This window comes from Haliaeetus leucocephalus, unplaced genomic scaffold, assembly GCF_000737465.1.
Source record: "Haliaeetus leucocephalus isolate CR32 unplaced genomic scaffold, Haliaeetus_leucocephalus-4.0 Scaffold92, whole genome shotgun sequence".
Classification (NCBI taxonomy): domain Eukaryota; kingdom Metazoa; phylum Chordata; class Aves; order Accipitriformes; family Accipitridae; genus Haliaeetus; species Haliaeetus leucocephalus.
The window spans coordinates 3747913-3769262 of record NW_010972528.1 but is presented as its reverse complement, the minus strand read 5'-3'; the positions used below and the strand labels follow the sequence as shown (position 1 = coordinate 3769262).

At 36.2% G+C, this 21350-nt stretch overlaps 1 protein-coding gene across 2 annotated transcripts in view; it reads left to right on the top strand.

Annotated features, from left to right (window-relative positions):
* DUS2 (dihydrouridine synthase 2) overlaps positions 1 to 12699 on the top strand; it is a 28515-nt gene extending 15816 nt beyond the window's left edge. Inside the window, exons 9-16 of one of the 2 annotated variants that reach the window (XM_010584748.1) lie at positions 1309 to 1379; positions 1883 to 1969; positions 4921 to 5089; positions 6105 to 6175; positions 8801 to 8944; positions 10152 to 10239; positions 10888 to 10961; positions 12198 to 12699. In XM_010584748.1, coding sequence (XP_010583050.1) covers positions 1309 to 1379; positions 1883 to 1969; positions 4921 to 5089; positions 6105 to 6175; positions 8801 to 8944; positions 10152 to 10239; positions 10888 to 10961; positions 12198 to 12435 — 942 coding nt within the window. In that variant the 3' untranslated portion in view covers positions 12436 to 12699. Of the gene's footprint in view, positions 1 to 1308; positions 1380 to 1882; positions 1970 to 4920; positions 5090 to 6053; positions 6176 to 8800; positions 8945 to 10151; positions 10240 to 10887; positions 10962 to 12197 lie in introns of both variants that reach the window. The other variant, XM_010584741.1, reaches the window with a different exon arrangement.
* The last annotated feature ends 8651 nt before the right edge of the window (positions 12700 to 21350 follow it).

Below are 21350 nucleotides of genomic sequence, written 5' to 3'. Positions count from 1 at the left end.
TTTCTGGATAGATTCTTGGGTACAATCATTCATTTCAAAGAAATTGTAGTAAGACTGTTATATTGCTAAAGCTGTTACATTTTGTTTTGTCAGTATTTTTCTAGAATTTAACTATTAATAATGTAGCTTCCTTACTGGATTTTTTTTTCAGTTGAATTCACTACATATTTTTAAACCTCCAGGAGATGATGTGCCTTCTCTTTTAATGACTGGTTGTTTTGCAATTGTGTATTTAATTACCTGCCTAGATACCATGATTGCATATGACCTGGATAGATATTTCTGTAGATGGATGAACTGTAACAGCTAGCTATTGTTCAGAAGTCATTTACACATGCACTTAAAATGATTAAATGAACAAATGAAGCACATGTGAAAAGAATCAGTAACTGTCTAAGATCATTTTGGTTCTGAAGTATTAAATCAAAGAACTGGCACCTCTCCTTTTTATTTTGTACAACTATCCTAGAGCCTCTTCCTTTTTGTTTCAAGCTGCTTTTGCATAATATGTCATCCATCAGAACAGCAGGTGAGCTTCTGTCTGTATGTCCATGCCAGCTGGTAGATGTTGCATTTTTCAAAGACTGAATGTGCTATTTTTTAAATGAGCCACAGATCATTCTCCAGCTTTTGAAAAGAAAATTGGCCTTATCTTTTTTCATTCTCCCTTTCCCCAAAGCTGCATAAGACAGGCTAATCCAGCAGTGTGCCAAATTTCTTTCCGCCTTTTAACAGCTTAACTCTTTGAAGATACTCTGGGAGTTTCCCCTTTTTCCTCTGTGTCTTTTGATTCACTGGTCATGTACAAATATCATTAGAATTTTTTAGATACTAGTTAACTTTTTAGAGAGACATCTGAGAAGAATATTTATAGATGTGTGAGTGCATGTTACATTGACTTTAGAAGGCATCCTCTTATTAAGATGCATTTTAATTACAATTTACAGAGTAGTCATTAGAGAGGAGTTGCTAATCAAGTGTTTTGTATCATTTTCAAATGACAGTCTAAAAACCTGTTGGAAAACATTCTTCTACTACAGAGTATTGTCTTACTTTGTTTGAGAAAGTTTGCAATCTGTAGTTTCAAGGAAGTATTGAAAATGCATTCTTATTTTTGCCATAATATGTAGTTCTTTAATTGAAGTATATACTAAATGGTTATGCATATTGGGAGTTACTGTTGAAATACAGGAATCATATCCCTCTTGACAAAAGAAAAGACTTCCAATATTTGTTTGTACAATTATTGCATGATAGTTATTCCTTTTTTTTTTAATTAAACCCATGTCATTCTCTCTTATCCCTCAGGTTGAGGATACTGTGAATCTGGTAAAGAGAATAGAAAAAACTGGTATTGCTGCCATTGCAGTCCATGGGAGGTAAATTGATTTAGGCAAGAGAGTCTTAGATTTTTTTTTTTTTGGTTTTTTTTTGTTTTAGGTTGCTGTTGAATGTAGCGCGGTAAGATATGACTAGAGAGTATACTCTATACGTAATATGTGTTTCTGATTTCAACTGTCAACTGAATTGGTGGTGTAGAAAATCAGGCCAATAATTAGGGAATTGGACCGCTTGCTGCTATTTTTCTAAAATTTTTGTCTCAAAGACCAAATAAAACAAAGATTATCTTGCATACTCCATATCTAAAAAATGCTGCTTATCTGGATATGGAATTATAGTAACAATGTTTTAAAATATATTTGATATGAAAGAATTCTCTTGTGTTTCAGGGAAAAAAAAGGAAAATTACATCAAATATATAAAGTAAATAAGCAGAAATAAGTATGTCCCAATAATCTTTGAGTCATGTCTGCTGTGATTCAGATATCTACAAATTCCATAGGAAATCTTTGGTCTTGTCTTTTTTTTGTTTGTGGGAAAGGAAGAAGGAGGAGAGGCCTCAGCACCCTGTCCACTGTGATGTGATCAAAGCCATATCTGAAGCAGTGTCCATTCCAGTAATAGCAAAGTAAGTTGGACTAATTAGCTCGTTATTGCCATATGCTTGTACCTAACTTAAGATTTGCAAGTGCAGGAAAAAGATCCTTCATGTAGGGCAACCACAGTGTTACCTGTTACTAAAGATCAAATCTCAATAGAGGTAGCAGTGACAAAAGTTGGCCTTGTGAAATGCCACCATACCTCAGATTTTAGTTTAAAAATTCCACGTATTTTTCAAAAAGTACTGCTTTTGTGTGTCACAACCTATCCTATGCAAGTTGTTTCTGATTGCATCCAGCAGTTGAATTCTCTATGCTTTTAAGCCCTGTGCAGTGACTGGCTATAACCCTACCACTGTGTATGTTGGACACTTGCACGTTAGAGATATCTGTCCTACTGCTCAAAACCAGTGTTATGTTCTGTGGCCTCACATTTTGCCTAAGACCTCCTCAGTCTCCAGACGTATAGACATGATCCCACTGAATCTGTCTGCTTGTATTGACAGATCCTTCAGTAACTGTGTGATAGTAAAATAAGGAGCTCAGTCTCAGGAAAGTTTAGCTACAAAAAGGTAAGTTTTAAGAGCAGCTTTGGAAGCACAGGTAATGAAAAGTATCAATTTGTCCTGAATTGTATCTGATCTGCCTGACCAACAGCTTCAGATGTTTCACCTCTTTGTAAGTGGCAGTAGAATATCCTTGGCCGGAGAAGCCATGTCCTTAAATGAAGTTCTCTCTTCATTGATCTTGAGTTTTCATGGAGAAGCTGCATCTCTGCAAACCATACACTTGGATCAGGAATTTGAGAACTGTTTTTCTGTTCACATTTCCATGTAGAAAATATGTTGAAAGTCACAGTTTTTGCTGTTAGAAGACCTGTACTGGACAAAGGAAATATTCCATGCTGATAATCTTTGTTGATCCACTTTTCAGTGATTCACCCTCTTTCTAGTTTTCAAAATAATTTTTTAAATAATATGAAATTGAAAAACCAAGCAGAATTCATGTTGTACTTTGCTGTGAACCCTTTGTTTGCCTAGGTAAAAGATGAGGCTAACAATTTGTCTTAGATCTTATGCATGTCACAGAAATGTCAGCTCTGTATGAGTACTTTCTATGATGTAGAAGTGTGCCATTGAGATATAAAAATATCAGAGCTTTATTGTTGATAAATTGCTTCTAATTAATCCCTATATCAGTTTACTTCTTTGCAAGTGTCCCAACATGCTGAACTAACCTTAACAGTCCTATTTTTAATGGTTTCTCTGAGAAGGATATGATCTTTGTTTTAAATCCATGTAGTGAAACTTTTCCCTCTGTTGTGGTTTAACCCCAGCCAGCAGCTAAGCACCACGCAGCCGCTTGCTCACTCCCCCTGCGGTGGGATGGGAGAGAGAATTGGAAGGGTAAACGTAAGAAAACTCATGGGTTGAGATAAGAACAGTTTAATAATTGAAATAAAATAAAATAGTAATAATAAATTGTAATGAAAATAACAAAAAAGAGAGAAAAAAAACGTAAGAAAAACAAGTGATGCAAATGAAAAACAATTGCTCACCACCAATCAACTGATGCCCAGCCTCTTCCTCAGCATCGACCCCCCCAGGCAGTTTTCCACCTAGCTTGTATGCTGAGTATGATGTCATATGGTCTGGAATATCCCTTGGATTGGTTGGGGTCAGCTGTCCTGGCTGTGTTCCCTCCCAACTTCTTGTGCACCTCCAGACTCCTCGCTGGTGGGGTGGGGTGAGAAGCTGAAAAGTCTTTGACTTAGTGTGAGCACTGCTTAGCAACAACTAAAATATCAGTGCGTTATCAACATTATTCTTATCCTAAACGCAAAACATAGCATTGTACCAGCTACTAGGAAGAAAATTATCTCTATCCCAGCTGAAACCAGGACACTCTCTCTAAAGAAATGTAAACGTGCAACTTGGACTCCTGCTTATTAAATATATTTGATCCATGATACTTGATCCCTGCTGTAGCTTACTTGGCTAGTATTTTGAGAATTTTAACCACTTGTACCTCAAGCTTGATCAAGAAATATACAGGAATGAATCAAAGGAAGTGGACTGGTGCTAAAAAAAGGCAAGAAAATTTGAATTGATACAATGATTTCTGGAATGGTACTGTGTTTATGGAGTAATCTTTCATTAGTGCAGGAAGCTTGCTTGTTCTGTCTTCACAGTATAAATGTCTGGTTTTAAAGTAATTTATCATTCTCCGGTTTTTATTTTGAATTTGACAGTGTTTCTGCTTTTGAAGGGGTAAAGATCCTACTCCTACTTTATAGTTCAAAATCCCAACTTTTATTTTACATTTAAAAGAATTTGCCTAAGGGAAACTTTAAGAGAAAGAAAAGGTGTTTTAAGTGTTCTTTGTGCTTACTAAGTGTCTGACTTGCTGACTTGAAAGCAGAGGCAGTACAATAGAAGCAGTGCAGCCTTTTTCTAACTTTAAAGTGCTCTGTGACTGATCCAGAAGTACTACTTGTAGTTACTCTCCATATGTTAGTGCCAGAGTGAAAATGGAATGATGCTGTCCATACTTAATTTGTTTTCAGTATCACTTGTGCCAACACAATTAATATGCAGTTGAAGGTTACAGAACTGGCAATTACAAGGTATCATTTTTCAAACAACGTGGAGGTGATTCTTTGTGAGCCTTATCCATTAAGAACTGTGTGAAAGCACACAGTTTGTGTAAAACACAAAATATATTCTTCCTTCATAAAAACAGTCTTCTATTTTTAAGAGAAGTATGCAGGTAATGAAAAATATTATATATAATCAGTGTTTTAATGAGCCATTGCTAATAAAACTCTCAGACCCATTTGTTCTCTTAGATTTAAGATAATACCCTAAATAGACTGCCACCATTAATAATGTAAAATCACATTGAAAATACAAGGCTGTGTTAAAGTACAAGTAATAGCAAATAAAACTTTCATTATTATAACAGCGATGTTAATTTTTAGTGGAGGATCTCATGACTTCATCAAAGAATATACGGACATTGAGACCTTCCAGAAAGCAACAGCTGCCTCATCAGTAATGATAGCTCGTGCTGCCATGTGGAACCCATCCATCTTCAGAAAAGAGGGTCTCTTCCCCTTGAAGGAAGTCATGCAAGATTACATCAAATATGTATGGTTTTTTGGAAGATCTTACTTGTAGTTAACATTGTTTAGAATTGTTAATCCAAATCTTATTACAGTATCTTAACTTTTTGTAATTTCAAAGATTTAGGCTCTGGGGATATTCTAACATACTGCATATGACATAAGTCTTGCAAATCAACCGCTGCTTCCTCTATTTTATTTTTCTCAGAAAAAAATGTTCAGAAATCTGTACTCAGAAGACAGTTTTTCCTGATCATTCTTTTCTTATGTACCATGCTTTTTAGCCCTAGTTTCTTGGGAAAGTTTATGAGGCTTACAAGGCTATCTAAACATGTCTAGAGATTTGAAAAGCTAATGATATGTAGGCCAATTCTCTTGATGTTACAGTTGTGCAAATAATATTGAACAGAAAAGTGAAGGAATAGTAAATAGTTACTGCTAGATTCATTTTTAGAAATCAATTGCTTTTCACAAATACTGTCAAAAATTTTTAACAGCAGGGAAGCAAAGGGAATGATTTGCCGGTAAAGTAATGCTGTATTATAGTACTATAGCTCCATTAGCCGAGTCATCTATTATATAAGTTTTCTCTATTATTCAAAATACACAATTTTAATGACATAATAGGAAATTAATCAGAAATCTGTGGCTTTGGTCATGTCATCAATTCAAAATTTTTTGGGTGTTGAAAATTTGAACTGCCATTAACTAGTTACTTACTAAAATATCACTGCATTGCTAGTCAGTTATGTAAACTGTTCAACTCTTTCTTCGTAAGTATATGAATAAGTTGAACTTCTGTTCATGAAAGCATGCCAAAATAGTCAGATTATACTCATGTTCGTGAGTAGTCTTGAATATGTTATTGAGGTAACTGTGCATTGTGGTTTACCTTTCAAAAACGATTTTGAAATTAATCAAGAGACATGAGCATTATATAAGATAAATTTGTTTGGTATGTTTTTATATACTTTGTCTCTCTCCTTCAGGCAGTGAGATATGATAATCACTATACCAACACAAAATACTGTTTGTGTCAGATGTTAAGAGAACAGTTGGAAACTACTCAGGGTAAGAAGCTGCATGCCGCACAGTCCACACAGGAGATCTGGTAAGCATGTACTTCAGAAACAGGAATTGTACTCTGTCAAACTTGCAAGCCACTTCTCTGTCTGTAGCACTGCCTGGCATTTCATACCTTCAGAAGAAGTTGCAAAAAACCCAATAATAAACCAAACAAAAAATCCAGGAAGTGAGATGTGGAATAATACAATAAACTTTTCTAGGTTTCCTCCATGCTCAGGTTTTAAAGCTTTAACCCTAAAACTGTCTATATATTCAACATACTCATTTGAGTGGTGCGTAACTGAGTGACAGGCATTTATCCAATACTTGCATTAACTGATTAAGAAAAGTTTCAGCATTTTGTAGTGTTAGTCTGGAGGTTAATAGTGTGGAGTTTGTCTTCTTCCAGGCATATTTATTTATTTGGACTTTTCCTTTTGCATGTGGGGGTTTTAATGTTACTGGAATATTTATGACAAGATGTTTGTTTTAAATGAACACTTAGAGATAAACTGAAAACCATGTATGAAGGTTGCCTGTATGATAATTAAATGTATTTCTTTTGTGCTGCTTTTCATACCTGAAATATCCTAATGAACGATGACAACGTTTTTGAGGAAATATAGCAGTCTAGAGGAAATATAGTGTCTCAAAGGGGAGACAGAAAAAGAAGAAGGAAAAGTTTGAGAGAAACCATAAAATAGACATGTGATTAAAGAATTCACACAGAATGGAGGGGAATTCAGGTTTGGACCCATACCAAACTGAACAAAATAAAGGTCTGAGCTTGCATGTATCATATCCACATTGTGTGCTATAATTATCCTTCTGATGGAATGGAGGGGAAGAGAGTCTCTGTTTTTATAAAATAAACAGTCTGAAACTGTTTGTTATCTTATGTGTATGAAAATGGATAGAAATGTTGAAAGCTTGAAATATTTTGTAGATGGAGTTATTGTTTTCTAGCAAACCCTAATCAGCATTCTGTTCATGTTCAAAATGAATGGAAATGCCTGCAATCCTTTTGCAGTTTATTGCAATTTACCAGTTTGGCTCTTTATAAACACTGGTCCATGATTATTACAATACAATGAAGGGAATTTGTATTTTATATATAAAAGGAGCTAGCCTACATTATTCATAAAGGAGCAGTGGAATCCATGAACAACATTTAAATCTTGCAAGTTACTTTTCACTTTTGCAATGTAAATAGTTGAACAATTTTTACTACAGTAACTTACTATCTATTTTGCTTATTGTTTTCCAGTTAGATCTTTTACAACTTCAAATCACTCTTAGCCAAAAGGGTGGTGGTGTTCTCTACTGCATGAATAGTAATGCATAGTATATAAAGAAAAGAAATTGTAAAGTAGGAGTCAAGCCTTTAAACAGCTAATTACAAGAGTCACGGTTTATACACATAAACACTGGGTAGAGGTCTAATGTAAAACTTTTGGGTGTTAACAACTAGTTAGGGGCTTCCAAAATTGAACATGATCAGGTTTTGTGTATGTGATGCAATACCAATTTCAAAACTGGCTTAAGCAGTGTACATGCATGAGAGAGGGACAGAGAGCAAGCCACTTGAAAATTTATAAAACTGCTTTCTATCAGCAGGCTCAGTCTTTTAACCACTGTTTTAAACAGCCTGTTTAATGTCCAGATAACTGAAGGACATTCAGTTATTTAAATGCACCTATACATTTTCAGACAAAAATGTTACTTAATACTGTTGTCTTCTGTTGGTGGTGGCATGTTACAGCCATTTGAGGTTTTAACCTCAGTACTGAATGCAGAAGAGCTGCATTTCAGACAAAAAAAATTACCTAACAGTACATAATAAGTTGTCTTCTCTTAGAAGCATCGGTTAGCATTATTTACCTTCATTGCTTTTCCACTTAGAGCCTTGGAGTTGGCTTTGTGGCTGGAATTAATTTTGTCATTGAACAGCCTCATACCAATGAGCATTCTCATAACAGTCAGAAAGTAAAAGTTTTCTTATGCTGCAGGTTTTTTTATTGTTATCATCTGCAGAAAATGAATACCCTCAGTTTTTCAAAGTAGATGCAGCCTGCCATGGATCTGAAATTTAAAAGGATTTGAGGCTCTTGCCTTTGACCCAAATCCTAGTTGCTTCCTCCCTTGTATTGAGGCTTGTGAATAATACTCTGAAGTCAGAAAATCTGAGATTTTGAAGTATTCAGATGTTAGAGTATTGCTTATAGTATTTTTAAATACTAAAATTAGAAGAAGAATCTATTTCCTACTTTTCTCTCATATTGCCCTTTTGGAGCTGATGTACCAAGAGTCACTCGGAGATGTTCTTTGCTGATTCATCCACCTGCAAGTTATTAATTGAGCTAGTAACTTCAACATTGCAGGACCTGTATTTCTGATTGATTCTGCCTGGCCTTTCAGGCTGCAAATTGCACGTATAGTGCTGGAAATGAGAACATTCTTTTTCTACTTGTAGCTCAACAGTATTTGATAAGAATTGAAGGAGAAACAATATAATGTCACTGTGCAGAATATAGCCACACTTTCATGTGATTCTCTGTACATATATACTCTATTTAAACAAAATTGATTTCTATACTTACTTTTCTCTATCTTAATGTGATACAAAAATTTATAAGCTGATCTCTAATACAAAGAAATTGTGATTGAATAGTGAAGCCTTTGAAATGGCTGACTTCTATGAAGAAACAACAGCTATTTTCGAAGCAAAGAAAACATCTTTAGAAACTGAGACACAATATGAAGATGACCAAATGGAAGATCCAGATGTAATAAAAATGGCTGTTAGATTTGACAAGTAAGCATGCAAATCCAGTTTTTCACTGTCTTGCATCTGTAAATAAAAACAGTGAATTTGTCAGTGCCTTACAGTTTTTTGAAAATAACAATTTGCCTAATGGTGCTTACCGAGTGAATTTTTATGAAGCAATCTGTGTACATCATTACATAATCACTAGCATCACTACTCTTCCTGTGCTATTTGGATGTTGTAAGATGTTCTTTAGTTCCAGGCCTCCTGAGACTGCTTAATTCTCTCAGTTAACTTATTAAAAGTGCTGAGTGATCTTAAAAGAAATTCAAATATCTGTACATAGAAGAATGTGAGTATAGAAAGATAGAGAGTTCAGTTATTTTTAGTGAAATTTAACTAAAACACTATACTTTGTATAGAAAAAGTCCTGCACAAATTTCATAATACTCTTTTCTAAGCAGATAACGTGTGCTCATCTGCAGTCTTCTAAACATGTTCCACTCATAAGGTATTCCTTGAAAAAACAATTCATGGAGTTACATACAATATTATTTTAAGTAACCTTTGATTATAATCTGTGAAGCCTATAGAATTGCTGTTACTTTCTGTGTTATACCCGTGTTTGCTATTTTTGCTATGTTTGCTATTAAGTCTGTCAAACAGCTCAAGAAGAGTGTGATATAAAATGCTCCTCAGATCCAGTCATAATGCTTTAATATTTACAGCATATATTACCTGACTCCCTGAGGACTGAATGCAGTGGTTTTACAGTATTTCTTTTTTCTGCCAAGTACGAGGGGCTGTAATTCTGTGTCAGTAACTGAATCAATGCCTACCTTTCCTACCCTTTTTTATTTGGTAACTACTATCTCATAACAGAAGCAGCTTCTTTTCTTTCTTCTAATGTTTAATCTTATATTATCGCTTATAATAAGCAGTGCCAAACTGTATCTCTGTTCTGTGTCATATATTTAGTTAGACTCTTCTTTCTGGGAAGTATCTTTTCTCTATTTGTGTTACTACAGGATGGGAATGTTTGGGAAGCATTAATAGAAGAGTTTAGGTTTTATTTTAGATGTTATGTCAGACATATTACTTGAATTATCTAATAAAGAAATAGCATTTTTCTCATAATTTGAGCAGTAAAATTAAACCACAAAGAATAACTGGTAGGAGTAACGTAATAAGCAGCACTGTCTGTTTTAAAATAGAACTCTGTGCACAGTTGTTGACCACAGATTTTTCTGTCTAGGCGAGAATATCCACCTCAGATTACTCCAAAAATGTATCTTCTGGAATGGTGTAGGAAAGAAAAGCATCCTCAGCCTGTTTATGAAACTGTGAGTCAATGAAGAAACCCTTTCAAACCTCTTCCTCTGCCTTGTCTATGAAATTAAGTATTTTAGGACTCAAGGTAGTGAGAAATTCTGCTTCCCAGTCTGGCATAGCTCTTGAGTAAGCAGCTTCAGAAATGGTAATACACTTATGTATGAAAATAGCAGCTTATTTTATTAGAAAATAAAAATTTAGAAGTGAGACCTTCAGTCTGGTTTTTATTCATGTGTGAAAGAACTTGCTGTAACTACACGTCATTAGATAGGAATCCATGACTGACTTTATTTTACTTCTCTGTAGTAAAAAATTTGGATTCAGAAATCATCTGATTTCTGTTGTTTTCTCTGTTGTTGCACACTATTGTAGGTAGGAACTATATGGGACAGGAGCAACTGCTTGGTTAGATGGGGACATTATTTGATTTTTTTTTTTTGTAAAGCAAAAATATTTGCAGTTTGGACAGTTTCTTCTTATTTTTGCATCTTAAATATGCAAGGTTAAATTTGTGGTATGAATTACAGTAATTTTAAAGGTGTTACTTGATTGTGGTGTAAAGACAAGAATAACAAGGAACCCTGACAACGTTGTTTGTTCTGTAAATAACATGACTGTTTTTTGACACCCCCCTTCCTTTTAATTCTTTTTTTCTCCAGGTTCAAAGACCATTGGATAGATTATTCTGTTCAGTAGTGACAGTAGCTGAGCAAAAATACAGATCAACTCTGTGGTAAGCTATCCTTAATGTTTTTTGCAGATGTATTGTAATTGTTTCTGAAATGTTGCTTAAAACTTGGAATGAAAGGGTGCTCCAGTTTATTCCAGTTGACTTTGATAAAAGTCAACTAAAAGCTACCTTCTAAAGCTACCTCTAGGAGGGAGAAAGGATTAAAAATTTTTGAGAATTGAATGTGACAAGAGGAAGTAAGCTTCAGCATAATCAAGTAAACCATTACAGATTTTAATTTACTTAGCACGTTAGTCCACAAATTGTATTGGAAGGGGAGCAATTAGGTGACCTGGTTCAATTGTGTCTGTGAAGAGTTCAAAAACTAACAAAGGGAGGCAGAGGAGAACATAGGAGGAGGTAGTGTCTTCAGCCACTACAGCAGATCCATTCTCAAGAACAAGTCAGGATTAAGTGTCTTTATACTGTGAAGCAGAGGACAGTTTAGTGGCTTCTCAGAGATCACAGTTAATCGACGGTTACATCCAGGGCTGCTCTAAAGTTTCATGATGGTATTTTATACAATCATCTGTTAATACTGGAGCTGACTTCAGGCATTTGCACCTAAGCTGATCTTGATTTAACTGCAAAGCTAAAGCTCAGCATTGAACATTTTAAAGAGGACAAATGCACACAACAATTACTGGTGTTTACAGCATTCCTGTTCAGAGACTTAGGAAGTTAAGCTCAGCTGGTATGAAACTTTGATTAGAAAATGTTTTCAAATACTGAATTTCACAAATGTGTAATCTGCAGTCCTGCTCAGAAATGACAGAATTTTTATTTTTATGGAACAGTTCCCACTTCTGTCAGCATCAATGAACTTGTACACCTACCAGAGATTATATTTGGGCCTGAGTGTCATTCAAGAAAAGTGATCCTTCAAAACTCAGTTTTGTTTAGTGATCATATTTGTAAAAGTTAACTTTCTGAGGATTGCAACCATTTGGGCCAAATACACTTGACTTCATACCTTTGAAATGAACAGTGTTTGAGACACAAGACCTGATAGAAACAGATTTTCTAGGAATGTTACATCAGGAGTGATGCATCAACATTGACACCTAGCAAGATTCACATAATTTCTGGGACTGACCTATTTTGTTCTTCTGCTGTGAGATGACTACAAATGCTGTTTATTTCATGATGTTGCATCAGAGACAGGTAATTGATTGTCTCTTGGCAGTGTTAAGACTTCAGTTTCTACTTTTGCCTGTGCTCTGTCTGCTTGCTCTTCAGGGACAAGTCAAAGAAACTAGCAGAACAGGCTGCAGCTATTGTCTGTCTGAGAACATTGGGTGTCCCAGAGGGAAAGCTGTGTGAGGGAGAGACTCACCTGATTAACAAACGCAAGAGGGAAGACCGGGAGTGCTTGAATAACAGAGACCATGGAGAAGATCTTTCTGAGCCTTCCCATAAAAAAGCTAATTTTATTGCAGAAACTTCTGACATGAACGTGCCTAAGATGCCACGATAGCATGGAAATTAGAGGTTTCATGCCTATGCAGCTACAAATTAGCTCCTATTTGTATATCTTGCGGTTCACCTTTCATTTGTATTTTCTTGAAGACAGATAAATTCCCCAGTTGTGAAAAATGCCAATGAGATGTTTACTGTTCACCACTCACTGTCACTACGGTGCCTTTCAGACAGGATAAATTAGCAACTTGATTTTAAAGAACATTGAGAAGATTATCCCAAATAATAAATTTTTTTAAAATACCAGATATTTTGAAAGCAATTTTGTCATTGGTTTTATTACTTGTTTTTTTATTTTTACAAGTCTATGGTGTGCTGCTAAGAGATGTATGAATACATCATCCATAAGCAGATGGATTCATTATGGAACTATGTAGTTAATCAGAAGAATTAATGTAGGAGAATATTAGTAGCCAAGTAGACATGGTTTTGTCTAATGAGTTTTATGCATATCTTGTAAGCTTTATTTACACCCATCATATATCAAGAAAAAGTTTTTTGCAGAGAGGACTTAGGAATTATAACACTAAGCATGAAAATAACATTCCTCTTTCATAATTTCTACTACATTTTACACTCCAGAAATATGACAATAGAATTAACCATCCTTTCCTGGTCTTAGGTATTACAATTGTGCCTTTCCAGTAGAGAATTGGAGCCAAGCCTGGTAGCCATGAATTTGTTGAATGAAGGCACTTTGAGCTGTTTTGTTCTTTTGAACATGGAAGTTCTAGTAAATGTCTACATGTATATTACCTGCAATAATGGGCGTCTAAATATGGCTTTGTGTGTTTGTTCTTGAAATGTGACCTAGTTTGCTTTAGTATTTAGCTGCTGGTGATACTGGTGGCCTTAATCAAAGGCTCGAGTTCACTTCTTAATTTGCCATCATCATAACTTCCTATTAAAGTAAACTATTAGGACATGCTGTATGCCAAGAGAGGATACAGACCTAGTCTGATTTCATGGCAATCCAGCTGAACTTGTCTGATTTCATTTAGCGTTTTGAATCCCCAAAAGAATGTCTTAATGGATTAGGAGAATTCAGGGATTTTGGTTATTAACAGTTTATTGAAACGGTGGTTTAGTTTCCCTCAACAGGGTAAGGCATCTTAAGATTATCAATTCTGGTCTGAAGACAGGCATATCATGCCATGATCTCTAAAGTATTTGGTATAAAGAATATACAAAATACAATTTGTTTGGATGTAGTTCATAAATAGTCTTCCTATTTAAAAATTTGAATCTTTTTCCTCAAGTGATAGTGCCAGCGTTAAACCATTCTTTTGCAATGGAAGAACAGTATCTCACCAGGTAATATTCAGACTTACGAAATTAAATACATATGTATTCATATTTAAAATGTCTGCTGTTTAAATCAGAGTAATTTATAGTAAGTGTATACGGTCTAAGAAGAAAGTTTTTTGTGTTCATTTTGTACATTGCAGTAAATGCAGTTAAATATACTTAGATTTGATATAACTTTAATGCTAGAATTTTACTCTGAAGCAGCAAAAGATTTTGCAATATTAATCGGGAATTTCAGAAGTAGCCATTTTCCTATTGAGAGTGCTATCTGGGTATCTTGTTTTTGTCAGGGCTATTTGGAGCCATCATAGAATAACAGAGAAAAAGTCATTCTTGGGTCCTGCTAGCAGTGTGGCTTGCAAGGTCTAATATCGTAGAATGTTTGAGCTTGAAAGGGACCTCTGGAGATCCCGTCTGGTCCAACCCCCTTGCTCAAAGGAGGGTCAGCTAGAGCAAGTTTCCCACAACTGTCTAGCTGTGTTTTCACATATCTCCAAGGATTGAGACTCCAGCCACAACCTTTCTTGGCAACCTGTTCCAGTGTTTGATCACCCTTACAGGAAAAAAAAAAGTGGGTTTTTTCCTTCTTGTGTCTACATGGAATATCCTTTATTTCAATTTGTGCCCGTTGTCTCTTGTCCTGCCACTTAGAAGGATCTGGCTTCATCTCTTGTCATCATTCTGTCTAAAATTAAAATTGAATCTTTGGATAAACCCCAATTATTATAGGTGGTGGTGCCTAAATACAGTGTGGACTTGTATGGCAGCAATTACTATGGGTTGGTGGAAATTACAGTGGATTGGGACCAATTTATAGATAAACCAGCCAAGGGGAGCATGTAATTTCTGTCTTGGCTCGTAGAAGAGTCATTATGTCATGCCGCTCTCCTCCACCCCCCCAGAAAAACCCCCAAAACTGAAAACAATCACTCAGGAGAAAATCTGCCACTGCTGATACGGTCCTCTTTCAGAAAAGAGATAGGATCATTCAATATAGGAGCCAAGGCCTTCATAACAGTATTTGTATCTTTTCTTTTTTTCTCCTGATATTTTGTCACTTGATGTGAACATGCATCCTTCCTGCCTCCTTAGTGAGTTGTAGCGCATGTAGACTTTGCACATTGTTTCCTTCCACCAATTGACTTAAAATGCAATTCAGAGCCCATGTTTATGGGGAGAGATAGGTGACTCCAGTGGCACTTGAGAATATGTAAAATTTGGTTTTATGTTGAACAGCTGAGCAGATTTCTGCAGCATGCTGTCAAAAATTCACATGGAACTATAGTTGAAGATAGATACCTAAACAGAGGTTGTATGAATACCCTAGCATGTAGATGCTTAGTCATCTTATGTTACAGAATATGTGTCTTGGTTTGGTTGATGGACAGAATTGGATAATACTGGATATATAGTTTCCTGTGAGCTGAAACAAATACTATGTTAACACTAGTCTGTGATGTGTATATATTGTATTTATATTTAATCAAATAGGTGCTAAAAGTTTGGGGGGGGGGGTTCTAGTAAGTGCATGTTTTCAAATCCGTACTTAAATTTTTATGTGGTCACCAATGCTTACGCTTACTCCTCTTAATTCATTGTAATAGTTGTATACATTAATGAGGTTGTCTGTGCTGTAATATGGATGGCCATAGCTAGGACAAACAGCATGTGAAAATGAGAGTGAGGAGTCACTGTGTTGGAATGAGCATTCAATGCTAAATATAGAAGGGCTGTAAATTCTGGCAAATGGCTAGAAAGCATAACATTTTTGACACCCTTGATCAGTTTCAAAAAGAACTAAAGAAAAGTTGCAATTGTATGTATGTGTGTGTGCATGTCAGAATGTTTTTGTTTAATGACTTTGTTACATGCTTTCATTCCTCTTAACTCTTACAACTAAGGAGTGACTTATCCTACTTTGATCACTCGATTCATCCTAATCAGTTCTACAGATAGGATAACTGTATTTACTATGTATGTTCCCTTCTCAGCACTGGTTTTAAAGTAATTACTTCAGTGACCAGTGCTTTCCTTCTAGAAATTGTTCTGTTTACATTAGTTTTAAAGAGCAAACTACACTGATGACTTACCTGTATGTGTTTCTCCTATGCTTCTCTTTTCTGCTGTACCTTTCATAAACAGAAGGTGGCAGATTTTTTTTCTTAATTTTTTTTTCAGAAAAATATGCTGACTTCTACAGTTTTTAACGATCCAGCCATTGCACTTCTGCATTCTTGCATAGGGTGGCAACTGAGACCACAGTTGGGTTGGGTTGGAGGATAAATACTTAGCCTCACTCTTCATAAATGTCTCTTTTTTTCTTTCTTTCTTTTTTTTTTTTTTTTAAATTTTAATGTGGTGTCAATATGATACTTGGTCAATACTAACCAAAGCTGTGCTCTATTTTGAGTATTTGCTTAGTGAAAATGTTTCACTATTAATCCTATGGAACTCAGTGAAGCAACTGTTATTTTTTCTGTCATAAGGCTACAGCAAGCAAACGAAAAAGCGGTTGTGTTTTGTTTCTTGATACTGATGCTGCAGAAACTATTCGTAACAATACCTGTCAAAGTGTGATCCATGGGAATGGGGAGAACTGTAACTTGTCCTCCCTGTAGCCTACATGTGCTCTGCTTATTAGAAAAGTGAATGAGAATGCAAAGGTATTTTTACTAGCCTTTTAGCATGGATGCGCTTACTGTGGGGCTACCTCCGGGGCCTTGCCGGTTGGAATGCTTTTTGGAATGTCCCAGGCTCTGAGCCCAACCCCGCCCTGGAATGTGAGGTTAAATGTTGGCGGTACAAATAAAGAGTTTGAATATCAAAATCCTAGAGTTCCCCAGTACTGCAATTTCAGAAAGCTGGCAAGTGAACCATATGTCAGCTCAGCTGCTCTCTGATTCAAAGAGTAAGCATGCCTTGGGTTGCTGGGGGAGGAGGGGGAGGTAGGATGTTTTTTGTTTAGGTCTGGTTTTTACTTACCCATTATGACCTGCAGAAGGGCATGCTTTTTAAAGACATTAACAGGCAAGATTGCAAGAGGTCCCAAACAGGTGTTGGCTAGAAAGAAGTCTTCATTCACAAAAGCATTTTATCACCACTTCTTTAATCACAACTACAAGCTCAACATACTTGAGAGCTGTTGCCTTACTAAACAGGAGTCTGCTTATATTTGGACTTCGAGTTAAGCAGCTATGTCGATGAGATGGCCTGTAAGGCTTAAGTTTCCATCTCTGTCACAGTGCAGGAGGCCAATGTTTGAGGCTTTTATTCAGTTTCTGGTGACAAAGCTGATGAAAAACATTAAAAGCAAGACGCAAAGCCTTTGGTGAGGAGGGAGTGCCTCATGTATTGTTAAACAGCAGTTGCCTAGGTCAGTTAAGGAGAAGAACTGATGAGCTCCAGAGGGAGTCTAGTCCAGTCATCCTTACTCAAAGGAGCATTAGCCTCAGTGTTTTTATGAGAGGGGGCTTAAAAAATATACATTTGTGGCATTTGCTTACCTCCCAAATGAAACCAGCTTGTAGGAGTTAATGTGAATCTGCCTGTTAAATATCCATTAGATAAATAAATAAATACTTTTCCCTTGCTCTGGCATGGTGGGAGAGTCTCTGTTTTCCATTTTTAGAAAGTTATTGTCTGAGAGATATCCTCCTGTGAGAGTTTACAAAGCACTGTAGTACAAATCTGACACTTTACTTATTTTAACTTAATTTTCCTTGTTAGTCTCCATACATTTGTTAATGCTTCAGTGTGTCATTGTGTTTGATAAGAAAAATGAGCTTCCTGTTTAACTGCCTTTAAAAATTATTGCTTGGTGATTGTAACTGAAATGGTTATAATCTATCTATAGTTGCAAACATGGATTTTTTATTAGTATTCTATTGTGTAGAGCTGACAGAATTGGATTTAAGTACAGATCTTCAATCTGTACTTTTTAGCTGTTTTAAAACTGTATAAACATTTTACCTTTCCTAATAAGGTTTTTTACTAATTTGTAAAATTATCTATGCAGTATTAGGATGCTGCATGTGCCATGCATGCCTATGTACTTGCCACTGTCTATTCTGTGCAGAGGTTTTTAGCAAGGATTGTTAGCATTTGGTCATAGGTCTTTATGTTAAACTTCTTAAACAGAAACTGCTAAAATGGTTTTCCTCATTGTGGTCTGAGAAAAGCGAGAGTTACAAAGATATTAAACTAAAAGCTAGTACTTTTTTACCTTTTTTAATTTCAAGTGTTGTAAAACATTCTCCTTTTTGAGTTAGAAAAAAAAATTAGGCTCTAATCAAACTTCATTGGGAAGCTTCTTGGTGACTTATGTGATTTGATTCAGTGCACGCTTATTTACTTAAGAAATGAACTACTGCAATTTTCTTTAAGTTTCTCAGGCAGCAAAGACATGAATGCCATTTAGTACTTTAGTGTTTCACTAGCTCTCTGAATCATAAAATTTAAAGCAAATTTCCTGGCCATCTGTATCTGCTCTAGTTACATACTCGTATAAGTCCCAGGCAACAAACAATTTAAAAGCTGAAACCATTGTCATTGTTTTCTTCTCACTGTGCTGAAACGGAGCCAAATCCTGGACACCAGACAGAACATAAGTAAACATGTCTGGGTAGAGGTACCTATACGAACCACAAAACCCATGAGATCTTAAGAGTGTTAAAAACAATATGGGACAGTTTCACTTCAGCAGAAGCGTGCATTTATTTCCCCTGTATGGCATACAATGCTTTTTTTTTGTATTTTTTTTTCAGAAGTTAATTGAACATTCAGTGTTCAGATTCTTAGGTGAGAGGGAACAGCAGATGGAGTGTTCGCAGGGGCAACAGAAAGATATGATTTCAGAAACCTGGAATATTGAGACTGCAGGGTTAAGCCAGTAAATCACTGTACAGTTAGACCATGATGCCTACCTGTCACATCAGTGACATGGTAATTCTAGTTTACTGTCTTGCTGCCCTGTGACATTCTCTTATTACAGCTAATACCAGCTTTCATACTTTGTTCTGCCTAGGCATGGAAAACAGTTGTAGTACTTAAAATGTTTGTAGCCCTTAGGCTATATAAATACTGCATTATGAATACTGAATTAATAGAGATTTAATAAATTATCTTCTCTCCCATTAAATTCTATCAGCATGCCAAATGTTGCAATGTAGACTGTAAAATCAGTGGTAGTTTTCTCACAAGTGTAGCTAGCATGCAAGACTATGCAGCGTGACCCAAGATGCATGCATATCCTGTAGTGGCAGTGATGCTGGGGTGAACGGATAAACAGAGGGGAAAAAAAACCAAACCAAAACAACAAAAAACTAGTCACTGATGTCCTTCTGTACAATAGTACTGGTTCAGCATTTATCCATAGATTCAGCATTTACCCATTTTCCTCATGTTCATATTCAGTATTTAAGCTCTTGTAAGTCCATAGTAGAAGGATTCTCCATTCTTTGTTAGAGACAAAATGTGTAACACACCATTTATTTAAAATTATGCCCTATGCCACTGAGTTACGGAAGCAAATGCAGCTCGAAGTATGATGGAGGACAGAGTTTCCATTTCATTTCTTCTTGTAGAGAAACACACTGAAGACAAACAGATTTGCTCCACCCCCACTTTTTTTCATATATCTTAATTTAAAAAAAAAAAAAAAAGTAATTTAGATGAAAAGGAGATTTTCCAGAAGGGGTTGATGTATTTCCATGAAAGGAAGAGCTAACCTCATCCTGTTAAAAAACGTCTCACATCTTCACCTATCACTGCTAGACTGCCATTATGCGTACTATTTACCCCCTCAGCCTAGCCTGTGAATTCACCAGATCACCTGGTCGGAGAGAACATTTCGCCCACACAGTTCACTCTTCTCACTTCCCCTGTGCTTTAGAACCCCACACGCATGCTGCCATTGTACTGACGTCCTATATGGCCCAACAAACCATGACAATAATGATGTTTCTGTGTGAGCACACATACAAAATTGAACACTCTCCTTTACAAATTTTACGGGGTTCATGGGAGCCAAACCTGATCCTCAAGCCATGAAAACTTCCCCACTGGGAAAATGAGAGAGGTAACATAGTAGCTGTCTTGGTTTAGGACTTTCTAATCCTCTAATTACATTCTCACAAACTGGGTACCTGAGACCAATGGAGAATGTTTCTGTTCCAAGGCCAGAATTCTCACCTAGGTCTGTAGTTTATTCCGGCTGGTTGCAAAGATAAAAGCACCTATCAGCAAATAGGAGGGATATTCCTCAGTTTAGTATGCAGTGTTACTTCAATTTTTAAATTTTTTTTTTACAGTTCTAGGATCCTAGACTCACAGAAAGCAGCTAACTGTATTCCTTCTTGCATTAGTAAATTTGGTTGGCTTTTCTGTAACTGTGCCTTAAGCTGATTTTCACTAAATATACCTCAGCCTTTAGAGAAGAAGTTGTCTGTAACTTTTTAACAGATTTTGGGATACTGACAAAAGCTAATCTTAGCTTATTGAGGGTACTCTTCACTCGGGTCAGTGTGGATGGGGAAGAGAGGGTTTTCAAATGGTAATTCAGAATAGTTTCTGCTCAGTTGTTTTCTTAGCCTCACTAAGCTAAAGTTAGCTTTTGTAAATACCATTCTTTTCTTCCACTTCAATATTAAGAGTAAGCATGTCAAGCTGACCAATCTTTTTATCTGAACATAGTCACCTTGTTAATCCCTGAATTTCCATTGCAAGCCTTTCTTCCATCCCTAAGTGAACCAAAATGAATTTGGGATTCAGCTGTTATACCTGAGTTACTAGAACAGTATTGTGCAGGTGTTGACTTCCATTCAAGAATGCATTTAGCTGGGATGACAAAAAAGTATCTGTTGTCTTCCTGTCTTTGCTTGGCAATGATTGCTTCTGTAGGTAGAGATCATTAAACAATATTTCTTCCTTGATTTCTGCAGTGCACAGCTGGTAGCATTCAACTGGTGTCAGTGTTGTTTTTCATTATGTTACTTCCTTCTGCTGTAACTAGGGTCCTCAAGAGCATGCACATATCCCTTCAGCAGGAGCATCTAGCACAGGGGCTGAGCAGACAGCTGAGTGGCCACCAGCTTTGCTGGCCCCAACAAAATCTGCCACCAAATGTCAGTCAACACCTGAAGTGCCTTGCCTGACATGTAAAGACTGTGTAGAATAGCAATGTAGCAAGAATACCTCAGATGAACTATGAAGGTGGAAAACACAACTGGATAGGGAGCCTTTTGCTCTAGCACCTGCACTCATGATAATACCTATGCAGGTAGTAAAGATGTTTTAACTGAAGTGGAATGAGCTGCTGGTTACAGTCCAGTTCTTGGCACGAAACATCCTGTTGACAACTTCAGCACAATCATCAGTGGCAGAAAAAGAAAAGGGCAATTAAAATATGTTTTAGTCCTTTTGAGTACAGTATCTCAGATCAAGATTCAGGGTCAGTGATACGGGCTTCTGTGGACTTTGTACCGTGACTGTCTATGATGTAGCTGATCTCCTAAAAGAATGTAATAATTTTCAGTCTTTGACACTGCTGTGCAAATTAGCACATAAATTAGTATGATGAGAAAATAGAGACCAACTGGATGTGCAGTT